General features: G+C 43.6%; 3 protein-coding genes across 4 annotated transcripts; 1 reads left to right on the forward strand and 2 right to left on the reverse strand.

Moving 5' to 3' along the window:
- Nucleotides 1–6,445: 6,445 nt before the first annotated feature.
- On the reverse strand, nt 6,446–7,092 carry LOC121971439 (calmodulin-like). 2 transcript variants are annotated; one of them, XM_042522706.1, is made up of 2 exons: nt 7,015–7,092; nt 6,446–6,819 (listed from the first exon to the last, which is right to left on the reverse strand). In XM_042522706.1, exons 1-2 carry the CDS (start codon nt 7,088–7,090, stop codon nt 6,446–6,448), a joined length of 450 nt encoding a protein of 149 aa, XP_042378640.1. In that variant the 5' UTR covers nt 7,091–7,092. The 2 variants fall into 2 exon arrangements, with proteins under 2 accessions (XP_042378640.1, XP_042378638.1); XM_042522704.1 differs by having other exon boundaries at nt 6,446–6,888; nt 7,015–7,090.
- A 12,599-nt stretch (nt 7,093–19,691) lies between these two features.
- LOC121973718 (calcium-dependent protein kinase 2-like) lies at nt 19,692–22,118 on the forward strand. Its single transcript, XM_042525096.1, has 8 exons — nt 19,692–20,243; nt 20,752–20,895; nt 20,980–21,132; nt 21,210–21,325; nt 21,408–21,575; nt 21,642–21,769; nt 21,853–21,952; nt 22,026–22,118. The coding sequence occupies exons 1-8, from the start codon at nt 19,757–19,759 to the stop codon at nt 22,116–22,118; spliced, it is 1,389 nt and encodes a 462-aa protein (XP_042381030.1). The 5' UTR covers nt 19,692–19,756.
- Nucleotides 22,119–22,436: 318 nt separating this feature from the next.
- LOC121973720 (cationic peroxidase 1-like) lies at nt 22,437–24,347 on the reverse strand. Its single transcript, XM_042525097.1, has 4 exons — nt 24,139–24,347; nt 23,867–24,076; nt 22,976–23,141; nt 22,437–22,906 (listed from the first exon to the last, which is right to left on the reverse strand). The coding sequence occupies exons 1-4, from the start codon at nt 24,316–24,318 to the stop codon at nt 22,515–22,517; spliced, it is 948 nt and encodes a 315-aa protein (XP_042381031.1). The 5' UTR covers nt 24,319–24,347; the 3' UTR covers nt 22,437–22,514.
- Between the last annotated feature and the right edge of the window lie 1,380 nt (nt 24,348–25,727).

Genomic DNA, 25,727 nt, shown 5'->3' on the forward strand with positions numbered 1-25,727 from the left:
AATTCACATCCAAAAATCCGAACGAGTGCTCAACATATCTTGTCTTGATTTCACTGATGCTAACTCATCTTGGGTGCTTGCTAATTGAACTTTGGTGTTTGCTAACTCTTCTTGGATGGATTCAAGTTTCTCATACAATACGGTGTTAGTTGATCTGGATGATGAGATAGCATTTGAAAAAGTAGATCTAACTGGCTTTGGCTCACTTCCAAGTCTTCTAATGTATCCCGAACGAGTTTCCGTGATGAGTTTCCGTGAACGAGTTTCGCGCATTTGAAAAAGTAGACCTAACTGGCTTTGGCTCATTATATCTTGAACTTTCGCCGCTAATGCTAATTATTAGCATCAACAATAGAAAACTTGTTACTAATATATTATCGACAATTATTCCGATTCCAATTTCGCCGCTAATAATACTGATTAGCGACGAAAGTTTCCGGGTTGGTCGCAAATAAATACGAATTAGCGGTGAAATTTCTAATTTCGCCGCTAATCCGTTTTAATAACGAACCCACCCAATAAAACATTAACGGCGATTAATTTAATTCGCCGCTAATACTAAACTTTTAGTGACGAATATGCTAAACTCGTCGCAAAAATTAATGACTTTATGAAAAATTAAAATTTTAATATTATTATTAGTGACGAACTTGTATTTCGCCGCTAATAGTCCGATTTAGCTACAAACTATAATTGCGTCGCTAATATTTCGTCGCTATTTTACTATTTTCTTGTAGTGGATCCTCCTCTGGCATTTAAGTACTCCTCTTCTCCTCCTCCAGCACTACTCGAGAAGAGCTAGCTGTGGCTAGCACTGTTTAGCCGGTGCAAGCAACAATCGAGCAGTGCCAGTTGCAGCCGACACTGTTCGACGACCGCGGTTGAGCAATGCCTGTCGCAGTCGACATGGCTCGACGATCGTAGTCAAGCAGTGCCTGCCGTAGTCGACATTGCTCGGCAGCTGTGGCCGACATTGCTCCACGGCCATAGCCAACACTACTCGACGGCCACAGCCGACACTGCTCAATGACCGCAGCCAGCACTGATCGAGCGTCACTGACACTGGATGACATCTTATTTGCATAGTTCGATAACTTGATAGATAACTTGCATAGTTTCATGAGACCTAAATGATTTAAATATAATCATGCTTAGTTTGACATGATTAATCATGTTGGAAATTTTATTTCCATTAGGATATAATATATATGAACAAAGCTTGGATGTACAATATATCAGACAATGGATTTATTAGTCAAAATTTTTTTACTGGGGTTGAAGAGTTGGTGAAGTTCACTAAGTCTCATCCAGAATATTTGAATGGTGTCGAGTTAAAGTGTCAATGTAATCAATACAGATGTAGAAATACAACTTTCCGTGATGAGGATATAATGAAAATCCATATATGCAGGTATGAGTTTGTTCCAAATTAGTACAACTGATATTGTCATGGAAAGTCGTATGTATTTGATCAAATTGGACCTTCCGTTGCATCTTCATCCTACTCGATTGCTCCAAAGGAATCATCAAGGCATGCACTGCAATGCAATCAATGGCTCAAGATCCTAACATGAATGCATATGATCAATCGAATATAGAGGAAACACCTGCACCCAAAGTTCAGAAAATATATGACATGTTGAAGGCTAGTAAAAGAGAATTGTGGAAATGCATTCCTTCTAGTCATTCTCAACTATTAGCTACTGCAAGATAACTAAATATAAAGGCAGAACATCATTTCTCGGAATGAGGTTACGATGAAATAAGTCAATTGATGTCAGAGTTGCTCCCCGTTGATAGCTGCACGACTGATAGCTTCTACAATACAAAGAAATTAATAAGAAATTTGAGTTTGTAGTAGAGAAAATTTATTGTTATATTAATAATTGTATGATCTTTTGAAATAAAGATAGCGAACTAATAGAATGTAGAATGTGTAATCACCCTCATTAAAAGCAGAGTAGTCGCATGCTTGGGAAGGAGAAGAAAAATATTCTCTTGAAAGTTATGAATTACTTCTTGTTAACTGCTAGGCTCCAACGTTTGTATACATCTACCGCAATAGGAAGCCACATGAAGTGGCATCAAAATGATGTATATGAAGGAATATAATGTGTTATCCTTGTAACTCGCTTGCGTGGAAACATCTTGATACAACATTTTCCTCCTTTGTAATGGAACTGCGTAATGTGAGACTTAGACTTTTGGTAGATGGATTTCAGCCATTTGGAAATTATGGATAACAATATGCATCTTGGCAGTTATATTAACATCATATAACTTACCTCTATGGATGTGCATGCAAGACGAACTTATGTTTTTTATTGTGCTTATTTCAAGCCCTCAAAATCCAAAAGGATAAATAGATATTTTTTTACAACCTTTGATTGTTGAGCTGAACCATTTATGGAATGTAAAATCTGAGACTTATGACATTGCAAGTAAATCTAACTTTACAATGCATGCTGCTTTGTTATGAACGATTAATGATTTTTCAACATACTCAATGTTGTCAGGATGAAGCACGACTAGCAAGTTAGCTTGTCCATATTATATGAGTGAGTCTAATGCATTTTCATTGTCTTGTAGTGGAAAGATATCCTGGTTTGATAATCATCAAAAAATTTTACTAGTTGATCACTCATTCAGACAAAATAAGAAAATTTTCAAAATGAATGAAATAGTTAGAAAACTTTCTCCAGTATCGAAGTCAAGTGAAAAAGGTCTTGATAAAATTGACATTTATTAGATTTTTACCAGTATGTCAAGATGGTTCTGATGATATAAATAAGTACATTGTTAAAGTAAACAAGTATGATTGGAGGAAAAGAAGTATATTTTGGGAGCTACCATATTGAAATCATTTATTTATTTGGTATAATTTAGATGTGATGCATGTTGAGAGAAATTTTTTCGATAACGTCTTTAATAATGTGATGAATGTTCATGAGAAAACTAAAGATACAATAAAATCACATGAGAAATTAAGATAATTAGTAAATAGACCTGAGTTGCATCAGAATGAAATAACTGATAAATATTTAAAAGCATGTTATACATTAGACAAAGAATGTAAGCAAGCATTATGTACTTGGTTGAAAGCAATCAAAATTCCTGATGGATATATCTCACTGTGTTGATACGAACAGATTAAAAATGTTTGGAGCGAAGAGTTACGATTATCATGTATTCATGCAAAGACTAATTCTAATAGCTTTCTATGACCTACTTTCTAACAATATTTAGCAAGCACTTAACATAATTGAGTCTTTTTTTCAAAGATTTGACTTCAAGAGTTATTATGATATCAGATATGCTTCGGTTTCAGACAGACATTCCAATAATACTATGTAAACTTGATCGAATATTTCCACCTAATTTTTTTGATTCAATGAAACATCTACTTTTTCATTTATCTTATGAGACACGACTAGGTGGTCCTATGCAATACAGATGGATGTATCCATTTGAAAGATTTATGAAGATATTAAAGAATAATGCTCGTAACAAAGCAAGAGTTGAGAGATCAATATTTAATGCATATTGGTTTAAGAAGCAACTTTTTTCTATTCTTATTATTTTGCTGATAATGTGAAAACCAAACATTGTAAGTGTCCTCGAAATTCTGATTATACTCAACCAACAAACACATAGATGCTTTCTATTTTCAAGTTTCCTGGTAAGACAATAGGTGCAACTATTTCTAAATAGTTAAATGAACAAGAATATCATACTGTCAGGACATATATACTCTTGAACTGTGAAGATGTCAAATCATACATAGGGTAATAGTTTAAGTATATATATACATACAATATTGAAGAATATTTGACATGTTATCTAATATGTCTTCAAATTACCTTTTTTGACAGCTTGTACAAATAACAACTACATCTACAAAATCCATCAATAATTGCAAGTAAGATAGAGATCAAGTTAGAAGATGAATTTGCATATTGATTTCAAATTTATTTAAGTTAGCGATTAAATTATTTATTACAATGTAACTGTATGATATATGCATCTAATTTATATAATAACTATTATAATAAGTGAATGACCGTAGAATATCAAATGTGTAAGATGAAAGATTAAAAAATCTTGCATTAGGACCTTTCCGTAACATAACAGTCTGCTCAGGCATTATGTTAATGAATTCAAATTTCATGTGGCCCTACACGATTCACAAAGGCTTACGTATAATTCTAGTGTTTGCGTAAAAGGATCAACAAATAACAATGAGATTTAATTTGATTATTATGGTAGATTTGAGGAAATCAAGAAGGTTGAGTATCTAGCTTTACCTTTAAAAAGGTGTGTATTGTTTAGATATCCATGGTATGATCCAACTCCAAGAATAAGTACCAAAATACATCATTTCTATAATTTAGTTGAGGTTAACGTAAATAAAAGATTCAACAAGTTTGAGTCTTTCATCTTTGCAGTACAAGCCGATCAAGTATTCTATCTTGAGTACCCAGTAAAGACAAAACCTAGTGAATGGTTAGCAGTGTGTCGAATAAAATCTCGGTCAATCATAGAAATGTCGAACACTATATCTGCCCAAAGTCATGATGCATATCAAAATCAAGAAGTTGAGATACACTCAGTTGATTCAGAAATACAAAACCTAGTGAATGGTTAGCAGTGTGTCGAATAAAATCTCGGTCAATCATACAAATGTCGAACACTATATCTGCCCAAAGTCATGATGCATATCAAAATCAAGAAGTTGAGATACACTCAGTTGATTCAGAAATACAATCCACGTCATAACTACTTGTAAATATGAATGTCACTTACGAGAAAATAAATGATAGAGAGATGTCTAGTAGTGAGGAGGTTGATGAACCAATGAAGTCTAGCGATGAAACTTATAAAATGTTAATTTAGTTTATTCAAAATGACATCAAGTGATTAAAAATGATTAACAATGTCATAACATAATGTATGAATTTTCTTATAATTTTTTTTTCATCTCCCTAATTAGAAGGCAATATTATTTCAAATGTGTATATTATACTTATTATTTACCATATATAGTCATGCAATCAGCATATAGAGCATATTATGACCAAACTGTTTTGAGTGTTGTTGGTGACTGGTAAATAATTATGTATTTAGTAATTATTCCAGTACTTTATCTTCTTTTTATTTATCACACATATTTCATACATGATATTTTTCCACGCAACTTTGTCCTAGATGGTCACCAGGTAGCATCTTACATATCAAAAAAGTTTAGAGAATGTTTGCCCCCCACTAGTATTACATAGCAGCTCGTAGACAAGGACATGAAAATTTTTTATTATGGTGATTTTTTTAGTAAGTATTTTGAATAGAAAACGTATTTGCACTAAGAATGAGAGATTATAAGAAAAGTATATTATGATCTAATCGATAATCTAATCTCAATAAAATGTTACAAAATTAGCATATCAATCAAGCTTAAGTATTCGCACTAAGAATGCATGATTTAAAACATATGTAACCATCAACAGAAGCAAAATCTTGTACAGGAAGAGAGATTACAAGAAAAGTATATTATGATCCAATCAATAATCTAATCTCAATAAAATGTTCAGATGACAAAACTTAAGTATTTGCACCAAGAACAAATGATACAGGAAGAGAGACTAAGAAAAGTATATTATGACCCAATATAATCTAATCCCAATAAAATGTTCAGATATTAAGATATCAATCAAGCTTAAGTATTTGCACTGAGAACGCATGATTAAAAAAACACAGAAGTACGATATATAACCAATCAAAAGAAGCAAAATCTTGCTCAGGAAGAGAGATTATAAGAAAGTACATCTGATTCAATCAATAATTCAATGTCAAAAATTGTTCCGACGTTACGATATCAGCCAAGCTTAAGTACTTGCACTGAGAAGGCATGATTGAAAAAAAAAAAAAGAGTAGGATATGAAACCAATCAATAGTAGCAAAACATTGTACAGGAAGAGAAACTACAAGAGAAGATTATCCAATCCAATCAATAATCTAATGCTAATGAAATGTGTAGATCTGAGGATATCAACCAAGCTAAGTAATTGTGCCAGGAAGGCTTGATTAAAGACAATAGCAAAAATATATATATCTACAGGAAGTGAGATTAGGAGAAAAACATATCTAATCCAATGAATAATCTAACGTCGAGAACATGAGAAAACATAGATTGGACAACCTGAACACTATTGTGCAAATATAATGGCACACAAATTGATCAAGCTAGCGACGCCTATTTTGTTTTTCATCATCTGAGGAATTTGAATAAGATGAATTGTGACACGTGAAACACATTACATTTTAAAGAAACCAATTTGAAAAGATTCACATAGAAGAATCAACCACTAAAAAAACCACATTAAACAGAGAAGAGTAGAGAGCAAAGTGGTGAACCATCTTATTGATAACTTCCTTATTGTTCCTTCAAAGCTCATTTTGTCATCATAACCTTGACAAACTCGTCGTAGTTGATCTGGCCATCGCCGTCTACATCAGCTTCACGGATCATGTCATCGATTTCATCATCCGTCAACTTCTCGCCGAGATTACTCATGACAATGCGAAGCTCGGCAGAGGAGATGAAACCGTTCTGATCCTTGTCAAAAACTCGAAAGGCTTCTTTCAACTCCTCGTCCGAGTCGGTGCCGTTCAGCTTGCGAGCCATCAGATTGAGGAACTCGGGAAAGTCGATTGTCCCACTGCCATCTGCATCGACTTCATTTATCATCTCCTGTAACTCTGCCTCCGTAGGGTTCTGACCCAGTGAACGCATCACAGTCCCGATCTCTTTGGTAGTGACGCAACCTGCCGAAATGTGAACGAAAAAGAACAGAATGTCAAAATCGAAATCAAAAGATTTCAATCTAGTGTAATCTCCAATGGATTTTCCAAGTAAATCGATGTTCAACCTAAGTGATATTAAAAGGAACAAATCAAGAGAAAGAAGGGATCCAACATGAGACGCGAAAAGGATTAGGGTCGGAACGAAGGGCATCTAACCATCTCCATCCTTGTCGAATAAGCTGAAGGCCTCCTTGAACTCGGAGATCTGGTCGCCGGTGAGCTTCTCCGCCATGCCTCCTCACGGATCGAGCGCGAAAGCGATTGGAAGGCAGCGGAAGAAGAAGCGGAAACGTCGACGAGATCTCGAAGATGGTTTCTATTTATAGAAAACGCAAGGGATGGACGGAATGTTAACAGTTGCGTGACGGACGTTATATTTTTTATTTTATTAATAAAAAATAATAAATTTATTTTTAAATGAGCAAAAAATTAAAAATAAAAAAGCGTCAGATTATTTTATTTAAAAACGGTGTATCCCTTTATTCTTTTTTAAAAAAAAAGAATCTTCAAAAAACTTTTACTTCATTATTACTCCATAGAATAAAAATTATTTTTATTTTTATTTTTATTTAATCAAAATCTTATTAAGGTAGTGTTTGGTTCTCTCCTCGGAATATTTATTCAATGAGAATGAATATCATAGTATTGTGAAATGAGAATGAGTATGAGCTTGGGTATTATTCCTAAAAATAATATTTGGTTAGTTGAATATTTTCAATTTGAATGAACTTAAATTTCATTTCTTACCCTTAGAGGAAAATAAGAGAAAAAATTAGATGGAAGATAAAGTTGAATGTGAGAGAAAAAGTATGATGAGAGAGAAAGTATGATAGGAAAAAATAAAGAGAGAGAAAGTGTGATGAGAGAAAATGAGGAGAGAGAGCGTGATAGGAGAGATTGAGAAGAGAACAAGTATGATGAGAGAGAAAGAGTGATGGGAAAAAATGAAAAGAGAGAAAGTGTGATGAGAGAAAATGAGAGATTGAGAAGAGAAAGTATGATGAGAAAATCTGATGAGAGAGAAAGTGTGATGGGAAAAAATGAAGAGAGGGAAAGTGTAGTGAGAGAAAATGAGGAGAGAGTGTGATGAAAGAGAATGATAGAGAGAAAGTATGATGAGAGAAAATATGGAGAGAATGGTAAAAGAGATTGAGGAGAGAGAAAGTATGATGAAAAAAAGAGGAGATAATGGAGAGAGAAAATAATAAGAGAGAGTGTGTGATGAAAGAGAATATAGAGAAAATGATAGAGAATGTGTGATGAGAGAGAATGAGGAGAGAGAGTATGATGGAAGAGAATGAAGAGAGAGAAAGTGTGATGGGATAAAATATGGAGAGGGAGTATGGTAAGAGAGATTGAAGAGAGAGAAAAAAGGATGAGAGAGAAAGTATGATGAAAAAAATGAAGAGATAGAAAATAATGAGAGAGTGTATGATGGGAGAGAATACAGAGAGAAAATGGTAGAGAATGTATATAAGAGGGAATAAGGAGAGAGAAAGTATATTGAGAGAGAAAATGTGATGATATAATGAAGAGAGAGAAAGTATGATGAGAGAGAATAAGGAGAGAAAGTGAAATGAAAGAAAAAATGAACAAATATATTAAAGGTATTTTCGTCTAAAACTTAATTTTTATTCTCATTCCATCAAAACTCATTCATACCCAAATTTTTAGATTTCATTACAAAATTTTGATTCCATTCTCATCAACCAAACACAAGGTTTGAGAATGAATCCATTCCCTCATTCTTACTTTTATAATGATCCGGCTGTAAGAATGGGGGGCCCACCCTCTGAAGGGTCCCAGCCTAAGGACGGATGGAAGGCTGGTCAAGCGGGTAAGGGTCCGAGCGAAGCTAGAAATAACTCATCCATGGGCTTGGGTTTCCGACGCCAAGGCAGGAGGATCGAAGGGCCGAGCGGGAATCCGCTCGGCTGGGACCAAAGGGCCGAGCAGGTTGTCCGTTCGGCCAAGATAAGGGCGAGGGTACAAAGGTGGCCGAGCGGCCTATGCGCTCGGCTCGGGATATGGGATAGCAGCAGAAGCATGTCTGATGATTAGGCCGTACACAAGATCGCACGATGGAGGATCTTGCCGTCACATCATGGAAAGGTTGATACAGTAGCAGTATGGCCTCATGGACGTCTTCCTGACAGATCCATATCTGGGCATGGCCCTTCTGACAGACCCATACCTGGGCATGGTCAAAAGCAGGTGGTTGCTTTGATTGGCGCGCCCAGGCTTCTTTGAGAGGTCTATATAAGGTCTCCATTTCTTCACCGGAGGTACACGAGTCTTCTACAAAAAAGCCACTTCTTTGCTATTTCCTCGCCTGACTTGAGCGTCGGAGGGCCGTCGCCGGGACACCCCTCCCGGCTCGGTTTTGTTGCAGGTTCGCCGGAGCACCTGAGGATCTAGTAGGGAGCGCCACGTCCCCAGCGTTCGTTGACCCCTGGTTCGGACAGGATCAATTTGGCGCCGTCTGTGGGAACGCACCTGCATTCGAACAGGAACAATGGACGAGGCTGGACGACAACACACGGTGACGCTTTCAACAGAAGAACTCGATGCTCTAGTCGAGATGAGGGCCACCAAACTTATGGAGCAAAAACAAAAAGCAGCAGCCGAACGGCCGGAGCAACAAGCAACATCTGCGTCTGGTGGCCGAGCGGAAGCACCTCAAGCCAACGTCGCATTCCATCGGGCCTTATTTCGCACCCCTGAAGCCGCACCAGCTCGAAGAGATAGAGGCTCTTCTTCAGATGAAATGCCAAGGCGGGATGACAGAAAAGGGAAAGCTCCCCGGGCGGACTCATCTCCCGAGCGGATCAATCGCCAATTCTCGGAGGCTATTCTACGAGACCCTTTACCCAAGCACTACGTGCCTCCGACGATCGGCGAGTACAACGGAACAACGGACCCGGATGATCATCTGGGTAAGTTTGATAACACAGCTACATTCCATCAATATACAGATGGAGTAAAGTGTCGCGTCTTCCTTACAACTCTCTCGGGATCGGCTCAACGGTAGTTTCGGAGGCTGCCGGACGGATCCATCACTAGCTTCAAGGACTTCCGAACGGCCTTCCTCCACCACTTCGCCAGCAGTCGGCGTTATCAGAAGACAAGTGTCAGCTTGTTTGCCATCAAGCAAGAGCCAAGAGAATCGCTTCGAGCTTACATCCAGCGATTCAACCAAGTGGCGATGGATATCCCGACGGCCACATCGGAGACGATGATGAATGTCTTCACGCAGGGCCTTGTGGATGGGGACTTCTTCCGGTCGCTCATCCGAAAGCCGCCCCGAGATTATGATCATATTCTACATCGGGCTAACGAATACATAAACGTGGAAAAAGCACAAGCCGCCCGGAAAAAGGAAACTCCTACCGAGCGGGCACCTATTCATGCCGAGCGGAAACAGCACGCCGCTCAGCAGCCACCTAGAGGACCAAGAGCCGAAGCAGTCCGATCCCCCCATGCCAGGTCACACGTACAAGAAGTGGCTGCCGCTCGGCCAAAGCCAAAGAAGAGGTGGACCCCTATGTTCTGCTCCTTCCACCAGACAAATACGCACAACACGAAGGATTGTCGAAGTCTTCCCTTCGTGGCCAATCCCGTTCCCAGGAAAGCCGAATGACGGTCACCTCCCATCGACAGGAGACAAAGGACCTATGAAGCCGATCGGACACGCACCGAGAGGCGTCATCAACAGACGCCCGATCGGCACCGATCTCCGAGACAGGAGAATCGACGGGCGTCCAGAGAACGGTCCCGACCGTCCACTCGAGAAGAAGAAAACAGAAGCAATACTTCCCGGGGCGAGATCAACGTTATTGCAGGCGGGCCGACCGGAGGAGACTCCAACCGAGCCAGAAAGGCGGGCGTCCGGCAGCTGCAGATCCACGCAGTCGGCTGTAGCCAAGAGCGGGCAAGTGGACCGGAAATCACTTTCGGGCCCGGAGACTTAGAAGGAGTTGAAGTGCCCCACGACGACGCGCTGCTCATTAAAGCGCTGCAAATTGATCGAGCCGAGCTGCAGCCCATGACGACCCCCCTCTACGGATTTACGGGCAATGAAGTTCAGCCGGTCAGACAGATCCGGTTGGCTACCTCGCTGGGAGAGGAGCCGCTCAGGAGGACCAGGACAATAAATTTCGTGGTGGTTGACTCTCCCTCGTCCTACAACGTCATTTTGGGACGACCGGCGCTCGGCGAATTCCGAGCGGTCGTCTCAACCTTCCACCAGAAGATGAAGTTCCCCGTCGAAGACAAGGTGGGAGAAGTACGGGGAGACCAGTTAGCAGCTCGGCGATGCTACATCGAGATGGTCCGAGCAGAATCCAACTCCGCTCGGAAGGTGCCTCGAATCGAGGTAAATACTATCACTGAAAAGCCACCCGCCTTAATTTACGAGGAAAAAGAAGAGGTGCAGATTCATCCGACCCGATCGGAGGCCACGACTTTTGTTGCCTCTGATCTGGAGGAGAAGCAGAAGGAGGAGCTGATCCAATGCCTCCGACGAAACCATGATGTATTCGTCTGGTCGACACATGAATTGCCTGGAATTTCGCCGAGCATAGCACAACATGAATTGCATGTCCGACCGGACGCTCGGCCAGTGAAGCAGAGAAAAAGGGATTTCAGTGCCGAGCAGAATGCCATCATCCGGGCGGAAGTAGAGAAACTTCTGGAGGCCGGCCACATACGAGAAGTGCAGTTCCCGAGCTGGCTGGCTAACGTAGTATTAGTCTCCAAGCCGGGCGGCAAGTGGAGAGTCTGCATCGACTTTCGGGACTTAAACAAAGCATGCCCCAAGGACTTCTATCCTCTGCCCCGGATAGATCAGCTGGTGGACTCTACGGCCGGCTGCGAATTAATTTGCATGCTTGACGCCTATCAAGGATATCATCAAGTGCCGCTCGAAAAAGTAAGCTTCGTAACGGTCGACGGCACATATTGCTACAATGTAATGCCGTTCGGATTGAAGAATGTCGGGGCCACCTATCAACGCCTGATGAACAAGGTGTTCAAGGAGCAGATCGGGCGTAATCTGGAAGTCTATGTGGACGACATTCTTATCAAATCTGTCCGAGCGGTCGATCTCTTCAAGGACATGGAAGAAACCTTCCGAACGCTTCGCAAATATGGAGTCAGGCTAAATCCCCAAAAGTGCCTCTTCGGAGCAAAAAGAGGGCGTTTCTTGGGGTACATAGTGACCGAGCGGAGAATCGAAGCCAATCCCAACAAGGTGAAAGCTCTGCAAGACATGCCGCCTCCAAGAAATACATGGGAAGTACAGCGGTTGACCGGTCGGATAACTGCTTTGTCCAGATTCATCTCCAAAACCGCCGACCGGAGCCTTCCATTCTTCAAGATCCTGCGCAAGGCTACGAAGTTTCAGTGGGATGAAGGATGTGACCGAGCATTTGAAGAATTGAAAACATATCTAACTTCTCTGCCTGTACTTGCCAAGCCGATCGGGGGTGAGTCACTTTATATGTATCTGTCGTCAACTGAACATGCTGTAGGCTCAGCACTTGTGAGGGCGAGCGGCGAAGAGCAACCGGTGTATTTTCTAAGCCACATTTTAAAAGATGCTGAATCTCGTTACACCGGGCTCGAGAAGTTGGCCTTTGCTTTGGTTCTAGCCGCTCGGCGCCTTCGACCGTATTTCTTGGCTCACACCATCATTGTCCGGACGAACAGTCCACTCGGAAGAGTACTGTTAAATCCAGAAGCGTCCGGACGGCTCATCAAGTGGACGACAGAACTAAGTGAATTTGACATCCAATATCAACCCCGCTCGGCGATCAAAGCCCAATCCTTGGCTGATTTTGTAACCGAAGTGCAAAGGCCAGAACCGGAAGCTATGTGGAGAATATATGTGGATGGGTCCTCCACTCGGCTCGGAAGTGGGATTGGAATATTGCTGCTCTCACCTCAAGAAGAGAAGATGCACCTATCCGTCCTGCTGGATTATAAAGCTACCAACAACGAAGCAGAGTATGAGGCCCTCATAGCCGGATTGTAGGCGGCCCGGCATGTGGGTGCCGGTCGGGTGACCCTCTATTCGGATTCACAGTTGGCCGCTCAACAACTTTCTGGCACCTTTGAAATCAACAATGTTCGGCTTAAACTCTACGTTGAGGCTTTTGAAAAACTCAAAGCTACTTTCCGAGAGGTTCTTATACAGAAGATCCCCCGAACGGAGAACCAGGCAGCAGACAAGTTAGCCAAACTCGCGAGTTCAATAACACCAGTTGTCATTCAGCAACCAATTGAAAAAGTACTGCTGGTGGCGCACGTCGATCGGATGCAAGGCCTCACGTTTCCAAGCGACTGGAGGACACCTATTACAGAATTTCTCCGTTCGGGCACCACACCCTCCGATGAATATGCAGCCCGGCTCCTCAGAAGAAGAGCCGGTTGGTTTACACTCATCGGAGATCAGCTTTACAAGAAAGCTTTCTCGCGCCTGCTGCTGAAATGTGTAAGCTCGGAAGACTCAGCTTACATCCTCCAGGAAGTACATCAAGGATCATGCGGGGGTCATCCAGGCGGGCGCTCATTGGTCAAGAAGATCCTCTTAGCCGGATACTTTTGGCCAACTTTACAAATAGATGCCGCTCGGACAGTATCTACCTGCCTTTCATGCCAGAAGTATCACAACTTCTCTCACCGACCGGCCGAAGAAATGAAGGCGTCAAGCGTTTCATGCCCGTTCGACCAATGGGGGATGGATATTGTCGGTCCATTTCCGATGGCGGCTGGGCAGAGGAAATTCTTACTAGTGGCGGTAGACTATTTCTCCAAGTGGGTGGAGGCCGAGCCGCTAGCAAAGATCACTGAACAAATGGTTAAAAAATTCATCTGGCAACACATCATTTGTCGGTTCGGCATCCCTCGTCGACTAGTGTCCGACAACGGGCGGCAGTTCACAGGGAAGATGTTAGAGGATTGGTGCAAGAGCTACGGCATCGAGCAACATTTTACCCCCCAAAGCAACGGTCAAGCCGAAGTAGCCAACCAGGAAATTCTCCGTATTCTACGCACTCGGCTCGACCACGTGGGGGGGGGGGGAGTTGGCCGGATGAAGTGTCGGGCGTTTTATGGGCCATCCGGACAACTCCTAAGGACGCAACGGGCGTCACACCTTTTCATCTGGTGTACGGCGGCGAAGCAGTCATTCCAGTTGAAGTCGGCGTCGAGTCCGCCCGGATCCAGAGCTACGATGATGACAACGCCGAACGGAGAAACATGGAGCTGGATTTGGTTGACGAAGAGCGTGCCAAGGCATCCGTTCGGCTGATGGCGTACCGTCAACAGATGAAGCAAAACTACAACCGGCGCGTCATTCCCCGATCGTTCCAGGTCGGCGACCTGGTCTGGAAGAAAGTCAAGCCGGTCGGCGACGTCGGCAAGCTTGAAGCGTCGTGGGCTGGCCCGTTCAAAATCATCGAAAAGCTCCGCTCGGGCGCATATTATTTGGAGGATGAGGACGGCCGACAGCTAGATAGACCGTGGAGCACGAACCACCTCCAGCCTTACCGGGCGGGGTGAAAGGTGTGCCAATGTAAATCATCCTGTGTACTTTTTTCGACTAATACTGGAAATGCAGAAATGAAGAATCAAGAGAACAAATACAAGGCATTGGCGAGGAACGAAGGCCCCGCGCCGTTCGGCCGGAGGTAAATGGGTCGAGCCAAGCCCTCGAGGATCGAAGGCCCCGCACCGTTCGGACGGAGGTAAATTATCCGAGCCAAAATGCTCAATGCGGAAGACCCCCGTGCCGTTCGGCCGGCGTACGATATCCAAGCATCGACACAAAAACCGAAGGCCACGTGCGGGAAGCAAAGTGGTGTAATATGGCGCTAATTGTATATTTTAAAGCTGCGCCGAACAGGAGCGTTAAAATTAGCCTTAAACGACCGTCTAGCCCAGACGTTAAACCGTAGAGCCGCGCCGATCGGCTATAAATATCCGCGCCGACGAGCACCGTCGTTAAACATCGAGAGCCGCGCCGATCGGCTATAAACATCCGCGTCGTCTAGTCCAGACGTTAAACCGTAGAGTCGCGCCGATCGGCTATAAATATCCGCGCCGACGAGCACCGTCGTTAAACATCGAGAGCCGCGCCGATCGGCTATAAACATCCGCGCCGACGAGCACCGTCGTTAAACATCGAGACCCGCGCCGATCGGCTATAAACATCCGCGCCGACGAGCTCCGTCGTTAAACATCGAGAGCCGCGCCGATCGGCTATAAACATCCGCGCCGACGAGCACCGTCGTTAAACATCGAGAGCCGCGCCGATCGGCTATAAACATCCGCGCCGACGAGCACCGTCGTTAAACATCGAGAGCCGCGCCGATCGGCTATAAATATCCGCGCCGACGAGCCCCGTCATCAAACATCGAGTCGGTCCGGCGACTATAATACCCCGGGCGGATGAACGAATATCAGAATAAGACCGCGGAAACTACGAATATTAAAACATTCAGGCCCGATCGGGGGTTGGACCTTCGATACTTGGCATTAGCTGAATTCACGTAAGCCAGATACGTGCAGTGCGAGTAGTCTTCCCCGCTCGAAATTTGTTTAATGGGTTAAGCCGATCGGCCGCGTGACGGAGAACGCTTAAGAGCATGACTGACTCTAAGCATAAACGTTAAGCAAACAGAAAAATATTATAGATAATGAGCACGAAGACAAAGGCAAAGGAGCAGCGTTTCATTAGAAGAAAAATTATGCCGACCGGCACGTACAAAAAGTTTACATCCGCCGAGCGGATGAAATACAGGAAGTACTTAAAAAGGAACTCGCATCACTCCGGATCTTCAAAATTAAAGAAGGCGTCCGGGATATCATCAATCATGGCCGCCAGGTCGGAGGCGGGAATATGCATTCCCTCGGGAAGGTGGCCACCCTTCTTAAATACGCCATGGTGGCGAAAGTAGAAGAGACGTTGCCGCCGAATTTTGCGCCGAACCTCTCCGAGCGGAGGTATTCTTGGCGCGCTGCTGCTAGGCGGTTCGGCTCTCCCTCCTTATATTTTTTAAGTGCCGCTCGGGAAGCGGTTAAAGTATCTTGTACAGCCTTCAAGTCCACCTCGGCCTTTGTGCGTTCCGCCGAACGGACCTCTCGCTCGGCGTTCAGCTGGGCCTCCAGATCCTTGGATCGCTGATCTAGCGCACGGACATCTACTTTCATCTTGTCCAAATCGGCTACCGCTCGCTTCTTCCGGGCAGTAGCGCGTTTGGCATCCGCTTCGCGCTTCTTGACTTGGCCCTCTAGCCGAGCCACCTCTGTAGCCAGTTCGGCCTCGAAGGCTTGTTTTTCTCGCTCAGCAGACGCACCTCCCGACACTTGGAGTTTTTCCAGGAGCTCCTCCAGCTCGGCTAGCCGATGGCTAGTGGCGATTTGCTCAGCCCAACGCTGTAAGGGAAATAATGAAATCAGGGATCAAACAGTAGCATCTTGCGAGAAGAAAAATGAATTTACCTGAGTGGCCTGCTGCATGTTGTTGTCGCCGAGCTGCTTGGGCATCATGAGGGCCACTTGAATCTGCGCGTCCTCAAAAAGCTTGGCGAGCGGACCCGTCAGGGTTATTTCGTGAACAGGGCTCGAGGGCCGATCGGCGGACAGTAAATATTCCTCCGATGGGAATCGGAGGGTGGTCTTGATGGTCGGATGACCGGACGACGCTTCTTCAGTGGCGGCCGCTTGATGCGAAGACTCCCCTATGGTGGAAGTTTCGCCCAACCGACGTAAACGGCGACGAGTCCGGGGAGGAGAGCCGGAGGGCTGTGCGGTAGGCGAAGCCACGGGGGTCCCGATCTGTGATGGCGTGCGAGCAGGCGAAGTTACGCCGATCGGCGCCTGTGGTTCCCCCTCTTGTGGCGGCGGAAGGCTGGAGTCTCTTCGACGCTTTCGCCGAACTTCCAATGGTGGATCCCCGACCTGAGGAACCCCCAGCTCGGCGGGGGCTGAGGAAACAGGATCCGCCTCAACCTCCGTTGAAGCGGATGGGGCAGCTTCTGTTTCCGGCTGGGGATGAGACCCCGCTCGGCGAGCTCTTTTTTGGTGGCCGCCTCAATTTCCACGGCATTCAATTTCAAATGAGCGGTAGCCTTGGAGCGCCACATGACTTCAGCTGCAATGGAAGAAATTAAAATCAGTTAGATAAAAAAGGTGAAGGGAGTAAAGAATCTCTTACCCATGCAGTAGGGAAGATTGGCCCGAACGGGAGACAACCTAAAAATATACAACACCCCCTTGAGAAGCAACTGGTCGATCTTGTACCGCTGACCGGATAACCAGTTCACCGCATGAAGATAGGCTGGGTTGCTTCTGAACTTGCCGAGCTCCGGCTGAGACGTCCGCCATTTGGTTCGGAATGCTGGCCGCTCGGGAAGCCGGATATAGAAGAAAAACTCCTTCCAGTGTTTGTTGGAGGTCGACATATTATCAAAAAATCTAAAGCCTATTCTACTTTGGAAGATAAAAGTGCCCAGCTCGGATTGTTTAGGGTAGAAAAAGAAGTGGAATATTTTGGGGTCAAGAGGGATACTGTGCAGCTTAAAGAGGACGACCATTCGGCACCAGTTGGCCGAGCGGGATGCGAAAATAGTTACAAACCTCTAAAATAAAGGGATGGGTAGGAAATCTAAGGCCGCCCTGGAATTGGTCTAGAAAAAAACAAATGGTGCCGATCGGGGGGTCATGGGGCCGGTCAGTCGGGTTGGCTACAACTATTTCATAGTTATCGGGAATCCCATATGTCCGAACAAGGCGCCGAGCACCCCCCTCATCAAACCGACTCTCCATGGTCAGGTACCAAGGGCCATGAACACCAACAGCGGGTTCGGAGGAGCTTGCCATCTCGAAGAAGCAAAAAGATAGCGAGGAATCGAAGGAATGGAAGCAAAAGAGGCAAAACAAGTTGGGAAGACCTTGTAAACGAAGGGAGAAGACTCACTGAGAAGGAAACGGACGGAAAGGATCACCGGTGAGATGGTAGCCGCCGAAAAACAAGAACTGGATCGCCGGAGGTCACGGCAGAGGAAGAAGCAGAAGGCAACGCACGAGCGAATATGCGGCGAAGGAAGGAGACGGAGGCTTTATACGGCTGAGGTCGGTCGGCCTCCGCCGTCGGATGCAGGTCACGGAAGACAAGGTCATCATCTAACCGTCCATTTCAAAGCAATCGGCGTCCCATCGTACGGATCATCACCGCCACGCAAAAGGAGCCACGTGGCGCTCTGTCATCAAGCGCAATTAATGCGCCCATACCGCGCACGCTTCGCCTTAATGAAGAGGATTTGCGTGATTTTCGAGAAGATTTAGACAAGCAAATATCCACGTTGAGCGACAAGACAACCATAACTAAGAGCCGAGCGGCTGAATTTGGCAGAAGGGCCGAACGACCCCAGGGATATTATAAGCGACTGGAAGGCGACGACCGCCCGCTCGGACACATAGTCCAGTCAGTCGGACTCGCTGCCCCCTTCGACTAGACTTGAAGGAAAGGCAAGTGATCTGGCTGTAAGAATGGGGGGCCCACCCTCTGAAGGGTCCCAGCCTAAGGACGGATGGAAGGCTGGTCAAGCGGGTAAGGGTCCGAGCGGAGCTAGAAATAACCCATCCATGGGCTTGGGTTTCCGACGCCAAGGCAGGAGGATCGAAGGGCCGAGCGGGAATCCGCTCAGCTGGGACCAAAGGGCCGAGCAGGTTGTCCGTTCGGCCAAGATAAAAGGTGGCCGAGCGGCCTATGCGCTCGGCTCGGGATATGGGATAGCAGCAGAAGCATGTCTGATGATTAGGCCGCACACAAGATCGCACGATGGAGGATCTTGCCGTCACATCATGGAAAGGTTGATACAGTAGCAGTATGGCCTCATGGACGTCTTCCTGACAGATCCATATCTGGGCATGGCCCTTCTGACAGACCCATACCTGGGCATGGTCAAAAGCAGGTGGTTGCTTTGATTGGCGCGCCCAAGCTTCTTTGAGAGGTCTATATAAGGTCTCCATTTCTTCACCGGAGGTACATGAGTCTTCTACAAAAAAGCCACTTCTTTGCTATTTCCTCGCCTGACTTGAGCGTTGGAGGACCGTCGCCGGGACACCCCTCCCGGCTCGGTTTTGTTGCAGGTTCGCCGGAGCACCTGAGGATCTAGTAGGGAGCGCCACGTCCCCAGCGTTCGTTGACCCCTGGTTCGGACAGGATCATATAATAAGAATATTTTTAATATACAAATATTATTTTTATATTTTTAAAACATACTTTTTATTTTTTAAAAAATATATATATTCAAATAAAAATGGTAGGATAAGACTCACCTAATTATCAACTTAACTAAAAATTACCGCAACTTAACAACAACAATCATAAAATAACTTTTAAAATTGCCATTTATAGAAAGTTCGGACAGGGATCTGATTAGAACTCGAGTTGGATTCGGAAATAAAATCTAATGTCCCTGTCGTGCCAGCTCAGCAAGCAACCAAGAACAAGAATAACCCGAAGCCCATCCTTTTTTTGAGTTCGGTCCCCGTGAATCTCTCCCAGCCTCTGCTCCGGCGACTCACCTCCTCCAATCCAATCCATGGCGCCTCTTCTCCCATCAAAATCCTCCCTCTCCCTCTCCTCCCCTTCGCCATGCCTCGTCTTCTCCCCCTCTAGCAGCCGAGGCCGGCCAACACCCCCCTCCGCCACCCTCCCCCCATGGGCAACTGCTTTAACAAAGAGCCGGCCGACGAGGCGGCGGCCGCCGAGGTCGCCGCTGACTCTGGTGCCGAGGTGGATTCGGAGTCCACCTCCGCCATCCAGAAGCCCCCCGCCATCCCGGCGGCCAAGCCCGCCGCCCCGATCGGCCCCGTGCTCGGCCGGCCCATGGAGGACGTCCGCGCCACCTACTCCCTCGGAAAAGAGCTCGGCCGCGGCCAGTTCGGCGTCACCCACCTCTGCACCCACAAGGCCACCGGCGAGAAACTTGCCTGCAAGACCATCGCGAAGAGGAAGCTGACGAACAAGGAGGACATCGAGGACGTGAGGAGGGAGGTGCAGATCATGTACCACCTCTCCGGCCAGCCCAACATCGTCGAGCTCAAGGGCGCCTACGAAGACAAGCAGTCGGTGCACCTCGTCATGGAGCTCTGCTCCGGCGGCGAACTCTTCGACCGCATCATCGCCAAGGGCCACTACACCGAGCGGGCCGCCGCCTCTCTGCTGAGGACCATCGTACAGATCTTGCACACCTTCCATTCCATGGGGGTCATCCACAGAGACCTCAAGCCGGAGAACTTCCTCTTGCTCAACAAAGACGAGGACGCGCCGCTCAAGGCCACCGATTTCGGCCTCTCTGTCTTCTTCAAGCAAGGTCAATCATTTCCATTTCCATTTCCATTTCCGGCCATCTTCCTTTTCTTTAATTTTAGTCCATATATGACTATAGTACCGGCCTTTATTTCGTTCAAATTAAAGATCACAGATAGTCACAAAGTTAGACTAAATTTGAATGTTGCATTCATGACCGCTAATAGGATCGATATGTAGATCCCTTAGTAGGGTGAAGGGTTGTCTTTCCATTAGACAATCAAGTAAGTTAGCTAGAATGAATATGTATGTTACATTCATAGGACTAACAAGTATGCCCCCCTTCATATATACATGATAGTGTGAAATAGTGCCGGCTGTGTTAAATTCCAGAGATACCACGCTTTACCCGGGCTAGCATTCACCGCTGATTTACCTCCTCCTATGATCCCTGTGGGGCCAGGCCTAGGGGGTCGCTGGGCGGCGGGACCTGCCTTTTGCACAATGATAGTGTGAAATAGTTGCATCATCCTTTCCAAACAGAACCGACCTGACTTTTCTTTCCTGAACAGGCGAGGTGTTCAAAGACATAGTGGGCAGTGCATATTACATAGCACCTGAAGTCCTCAAGCGACGGTATGGACCCGAAGCCGATATTTGGAGCATAGGAGTCATGCTCTACATTTTCCTCTGTGGTGTTCCTCCTTTTTGGGCTGGTTGGTACATCTTCCTTTATTCCACAATTCACAACTTTTGTTCCTCATCGAAACAAAAATTAAAGCTAACATTGGTTCCAACAGAATCTGAACAAGGGATCTTCAATGCTATTCTGAGAGGGCAGATCGACTTCACAAGCGATCCTTGGCCAAACATTTCGCCCAGTGCTAAAGATCTTGTTCGGAAAATGCTACACATAGATCCCAAGCAGAGGCTAACGGCATTCGAAGTCCTCAGTATGATCTCCTTTTATTGAGGAACGGTAATACTTCACTTTCAGATACGATCCACTTATCGTGAACTCGCAATGCAGATCATCCTTGGATCAAAGAAGACGGAGAAGCACCCGATACACCACTCGATAACGCGGTTATTAACAGACTGAAACAATTCAGAGCAATGAACCAGTTTAAGAAGGCTGCTTTAAGGGTAAGCCTAATTTATACATAAGGTCCACAAACCCTTAAATTATCGATAAGTCTTTATCGTATTCGTATAACTTTATTTGCAGGTAATAGCCGGTTGCTTATCAGAGGAGGAGATTCAAGGTTTGAAGGAAATGTTCAAGAGTATGGACTCCGATAATAGCGGAACTATTACTTTAGAAGAACTCAAGCATGGTCTTGCTAAGCAAGGAACTAAATTGTCTGAATATGAAGTTAAACAGCTGATGGAAGCTGTAAGCTTACACGAACTTAATTATCGATTTACTTGGCTTTTGCACTAACCTTTAGTGGTCGTTCAGGCTGATGCCGACGGTAATGGAACTATCGACTATGAGGAGTTCATCACAGCAACGGTACACATGAATAGGATGGACAGAGAGGAGCATCTATACACAGCATTCCAATTCTTCGATAAAGATAACAGTGGGTAAGTTAGAGCAACACAACTTTTTTTTTTTTTGTAGTAGTAGATGCAACTTTTTGATGATCCAATTGTCGTATTGTTTTAAGCTATATCACGAGGGAAGAACTCGAGCAAGCTCTGAAAGAGAAAGGAATGTATGATGAAGCCGAAATCAAGGGTGTTATCGATGAAGCTGATGTCGACAATGTAAGTTAATGGAAATTAGTTGTTCATGATCAACAAATGTAACATCCTTTACTTTTATCTTACGATACAACAGGACGGTCACATCAACTACGACGAGTTTGTAGCCATGATGAGAATGGGGAATCCTGAAACGAATCCGAAGAAGAGAAGAGATGTGGTTATTTAACCATCAAAAGTGAATGTAAGCCAAACTGTTGTATGGTTTTATGTACAAATGTTAAGTTCTTCGCAAAAGAACTATACGAAAACTTGTGGGGATCAGCCGGAGAAGAGTTCGACTGTGTTTCTGTCATTTGAAGGGGGTTGTCTTTTTGTTCAACAGATTAAATTAATTTTACATGAGCAAATACCCTATGAAAGATCGAAGAAACTTTGACACTATTCGATTCGAGCAAGGAGCCTTTAGTCTCCTCGAAAATTGAGTGTCTCAAATATGTTTGATAGACTATTTTTAGTTCAACAAATACAATACTTGATACACGCAAAAACACAACTCCTTTTCAATGTTTTTGTACACACAATCACTATACCAATACTTTTTGTTTCTTCATATCGAGTGAAGTCAGTTGATCTTTCTGCAGTTAGTCCTTATTTCACCGTTTTCGCCTGTGAGAGGACCGATGTTGCCCATCTTTACCATTGCGCTAGCGAAATCCCTGAAGAATTTGGTAGAATTTTTGGCATATAAACTAACTTGAGAGCTGACTAAACCTGATTCATTGAGGTAGAGTTGTTGGTCCGAGTGGAGGAGCCCCCTCTTGTTCAATAGATTTTTGTAGTAGCCATTGTCGAAGACAGTTGGCGTCGACATGTCGAGCGGAGATAAGTCGTTGTCCTTGCCGAACATTGAGCACTTTGATCGCAATAGTGAAGCAAAAGATGAGTTTACATTGTTGTCGCTATAGATTCGTGTTCGGAACACGGTGCATCGCGCTTGGCCTATTGTATGAGAGCCTACAATGAACATAAGTTAAACTCAATGCTAAGTAAATAGAGTTTAAAGAGTATCGTAAATTGTATTACCGGAAAGAGCAATCATGTCAGTGATACTGAGCCCCTTCTTAGCAAATGCAGAGATGAGGATGTTAAGATCTGAAAATGGACTCGGGAGATCGGAGTTGCTGGAGCTTAAGCTCGCTGAGGTGGAGTCTCTCCTCCCTAGTTGAACCGTCCACAAAGGACCACCTAACTATAAATATTTCAATTGCAAATATTTTTTAATTAATCATTCTGTTTTGATAAAATTGAACCTCTAACCTAATCCAATTAAATAGAATCTTAAACTTAAATTTAAGTTTAATATAAAACTTTTTAGTTAATGCCAAGATAACCCTTTGTTGTTTCTATTTTTAAAATTAAAATGTCTCCATTCTAAAATCAAAATACATATTGTAGGGACCATTTTGAAAAGGAAGTATTTGAAAAAGGCTATTAAATTTTCAGGGAATTTTAGGAATTGCCCCCAAAATAAGGAAAAATATCAAAAACTCCTCTCAAATTTTGTTAATGCCAAGATAGCCCCTAGATATCTCTATTTTTCTTTATCAAAATGTCTCCATTCTAAAATCAAAATAAATATTTTGGGACCATTTTGAGAGGATGTATTCTTAAAAAAATTTACTAAATTTTAAGTAAATTTTAGAAATTACCCAAAATTAAAGGGAAAATATATAAAAAAACCTCTCAAATTTATTAATGCCAAGATAACCCCTGATAGGCTTATTTTTTATTTATTAAGATGTCTCCATTCTAATACCAAAATACAGATTTTAGGGACCATTTTGAAAAGGAAGTGTTTTGAAGAAGCTAATAAATTTTAAGAGAATTATAGAAATTGCCTCAAAATAAATTAATTCACATGAAATAATTTAATATTCAACAAATTGTATTAATTTATGGAAGGAGGCTACGTACGGCTGCGACGGCGTCGCGGGCGGCGACGGCGACGATGTCGGCGCAGGAGACGACGAGCGGGCAGGCGACCTCGAGCCTCGCTTTGATGACGTCGACGACCTCGAATCCCCTCAGCGAATCGCGGTTGGGGAACGCTGTCTTCTCGCCGGTGAAACTCCCGGCGACGTCGTCCAGCAACACCGACGCATCACAACCCTGTTCACGATCAGACTAATTAGAATTAATGCCGTGAATCAATCGAGAGGAGAAGGAACAGGCAGACGTTCTTGAACGAAGCAGTCGTGGAAGTGAAGCCGGAGCAGGGAAGCGGCGACTCGAGGATCGCCGGCCACGGCGGCTCTCACGGAGGCGCCGATGATGGACAGTGCGTCGGGGCAGCTGGTCTCGTAGAATTCCGGCGATAGCTGAGCTGAAACTGGTGGTGGTGCTGCCAGTAGCAGCGGCGAGATCATGAAGAGGAGGAGCAAAGGGATTTGAGAAGGCATTTGTTTGACCGGGGGGTTGAGGAAGAAGATTTGTATATTGCTGCATGGTGACTGAGTGGGTTTATCAACGGATCTACGTGATGGGTGTGCTTAACTTCTAAACATTAAATAATCAATAAAAATTAAAATATTATCTTTCGGCAATAGCTAACTTTTCTTACTATCAAAATACATACTTATATAAGTTTGATATTTGATATCAAAATACATACTATTTTACATTATACTTCACCATGATTAGCCATATACTGCATTATCAGTCAACTGCCGTGGACAATCAACTGATAAATTTGTCGTGCTCCGTTATATTACAATCTAATGAGCTCGTGATAAAATAATTTAAGATTATGTCAATTTCAGAATTTAGGCTCTAAAATTCATACCCAAAAGGCATGATTACACTCAGCAAGCTGCAAGCAATATCTTAATTTGAAATATTTTTTAGATGCATGAGGTCATCAACAAGTTTCAACAAAGAGTCGACAATAATTTTAGAAACTTCAGAATCACTTACCATTACACTTGAGTCTACTGGGTATAAGCACATCCTCAGATCTATATCTCACACCCTAAATCGACCACTATGAATTTTTAAAATCAATGTTGAAAGACCTAACTAAGTTATCATATTTATTTACCAACACCCCTAATATTCTGAGACTCATGTCAACAATTTGAAATTCTGAATACCGTGGGGTAATCAATAAATTTGTAATCAAAATTCGCTGAAGCAATTATTCTAAGGGAAAATTTGCATGCAGTCCTCATTGGTAAACAAATCTTTGTATATAGTCTCCATCTATGAAAATCTTTATTTTCACTCCCCAGTCAAACATATTTATCTAATTGCCCATGATATTTTTAGGTACAAAAAGTCCAAAAATCAGTATAAATATTCTTAAATTCAGTATATTAAATTAGAATCTAGTATATTTTCTATCAAATTGAATATGTTTTTTTTTTCACATCAAAATATACTCAATTTTAATTTAATGTGCTGAATTTAATAAGAATTATACTCATTTTTAAACTATTGTACCGAAAAATATGAGGGTTAATTTCGATAGAAAATATACTAGATCCTAGTATAGAATACTAGATTATAGTGTAAAATGTTGAATTTAACAAGAATTATACTTATTTTTAGATTTTTTTATACCTAAAAAATAAGAGGGACAATTTTGATAGAAAATTTACTCGATTTTTAATATAAAGTATTGACTTTAAGAAGAATTATACTCGTTTTTGGACTTTTTGTACTCAATTTTGGAATTTTTGTTCCTAAAAAATCTGAGGGGCAATTTAAGTATCAATATTTGCATGAGGGAGTTGAAACAAATAATACTTTGCATGGGGAGTGGAAACAAAGTTTTTTA

Source organism: Zingiber officinale, chromosome 4A, assembly GCF_018446385.1.
Source record: "Zingiber officinale cultivar Zhangliang chromosome 4A, Zo_v1.1, whole genome shotgun sequence".
Taxonomy (NCBI): domain Eukaryota; kingdom Viridiplantae; phylum Streptophyta; class Magnoliopsida; order Zingiberales; family Zingiberaceae; genus Zingiber; species Zingiber officinale.

What these genes read in the sequence shown, in the direction of transcription:
- LOC121971439 (XM_042522704.1), bottom strand. Translation starts at nt 7,090, where the DNA reads ATGGCGGAGAAGCTCACCGGCGACCAGATCTCCGAGTTCAAGGAGGCC. An exon ending in ATTCGACAAGGATGGAGATG is followed by an intron (nt 6,889 to 7,014) that starts GTTAGATGCCCT and finishes AATCCATTGGAG; the next exon opens with ATTACACTAGATTGAAATCT.
- LOC121973718 (XM_042525096.1), top strand. Translation starts at nt 19,757, where the DNA reads ATGGAGGACGTCCGCGCCACCTACTCCCTCGGAAAAGAGCTCGGCCGC. An exon ending in CTCTGTCTTCTTCAAGCAAG is followed by an intron (nt 20,244 to 20,751) that starts GTCAATCATTTC and finishes TTTCCTGAACAG; the next exon opens with GCGAGGTGTTCAAAGACATA. An exon ending in AACGGCATTCGAAGTCCTCA is followed by an intron (nt 21,133 to 21,209) that starts GTATGATCTCCT and finishes CTCGCAATGCAG; the next exon opens with ATCATCCTTGGATCAAAGAA.
- LOC121973720 (XM_042525097.1), bottom strand. Translation starts at nt 24,318, where the DNA reads ATGATCTCGCCGCTGCTACTGGCAGCACCACCACCAGTTTCAGCTCAG. An exon ending in TTCACTTCCACGACTGCTTC is followed by an intron (nt 24,077 to 24,138) that starts GTTCAAGAACGT and finishes AATTCTAATTAG; the next exon opens with TCTGATCGTGAACAGGGTTG. An exon ending in TGACATGATTGCTCTTTCCG is followed by an intron (nt 22,907 to 22,975) that starts GTAATACAATTT and finishes TGTTCATTGTAG; the next exon opens with GCTCTCATACAATAGGCCAA.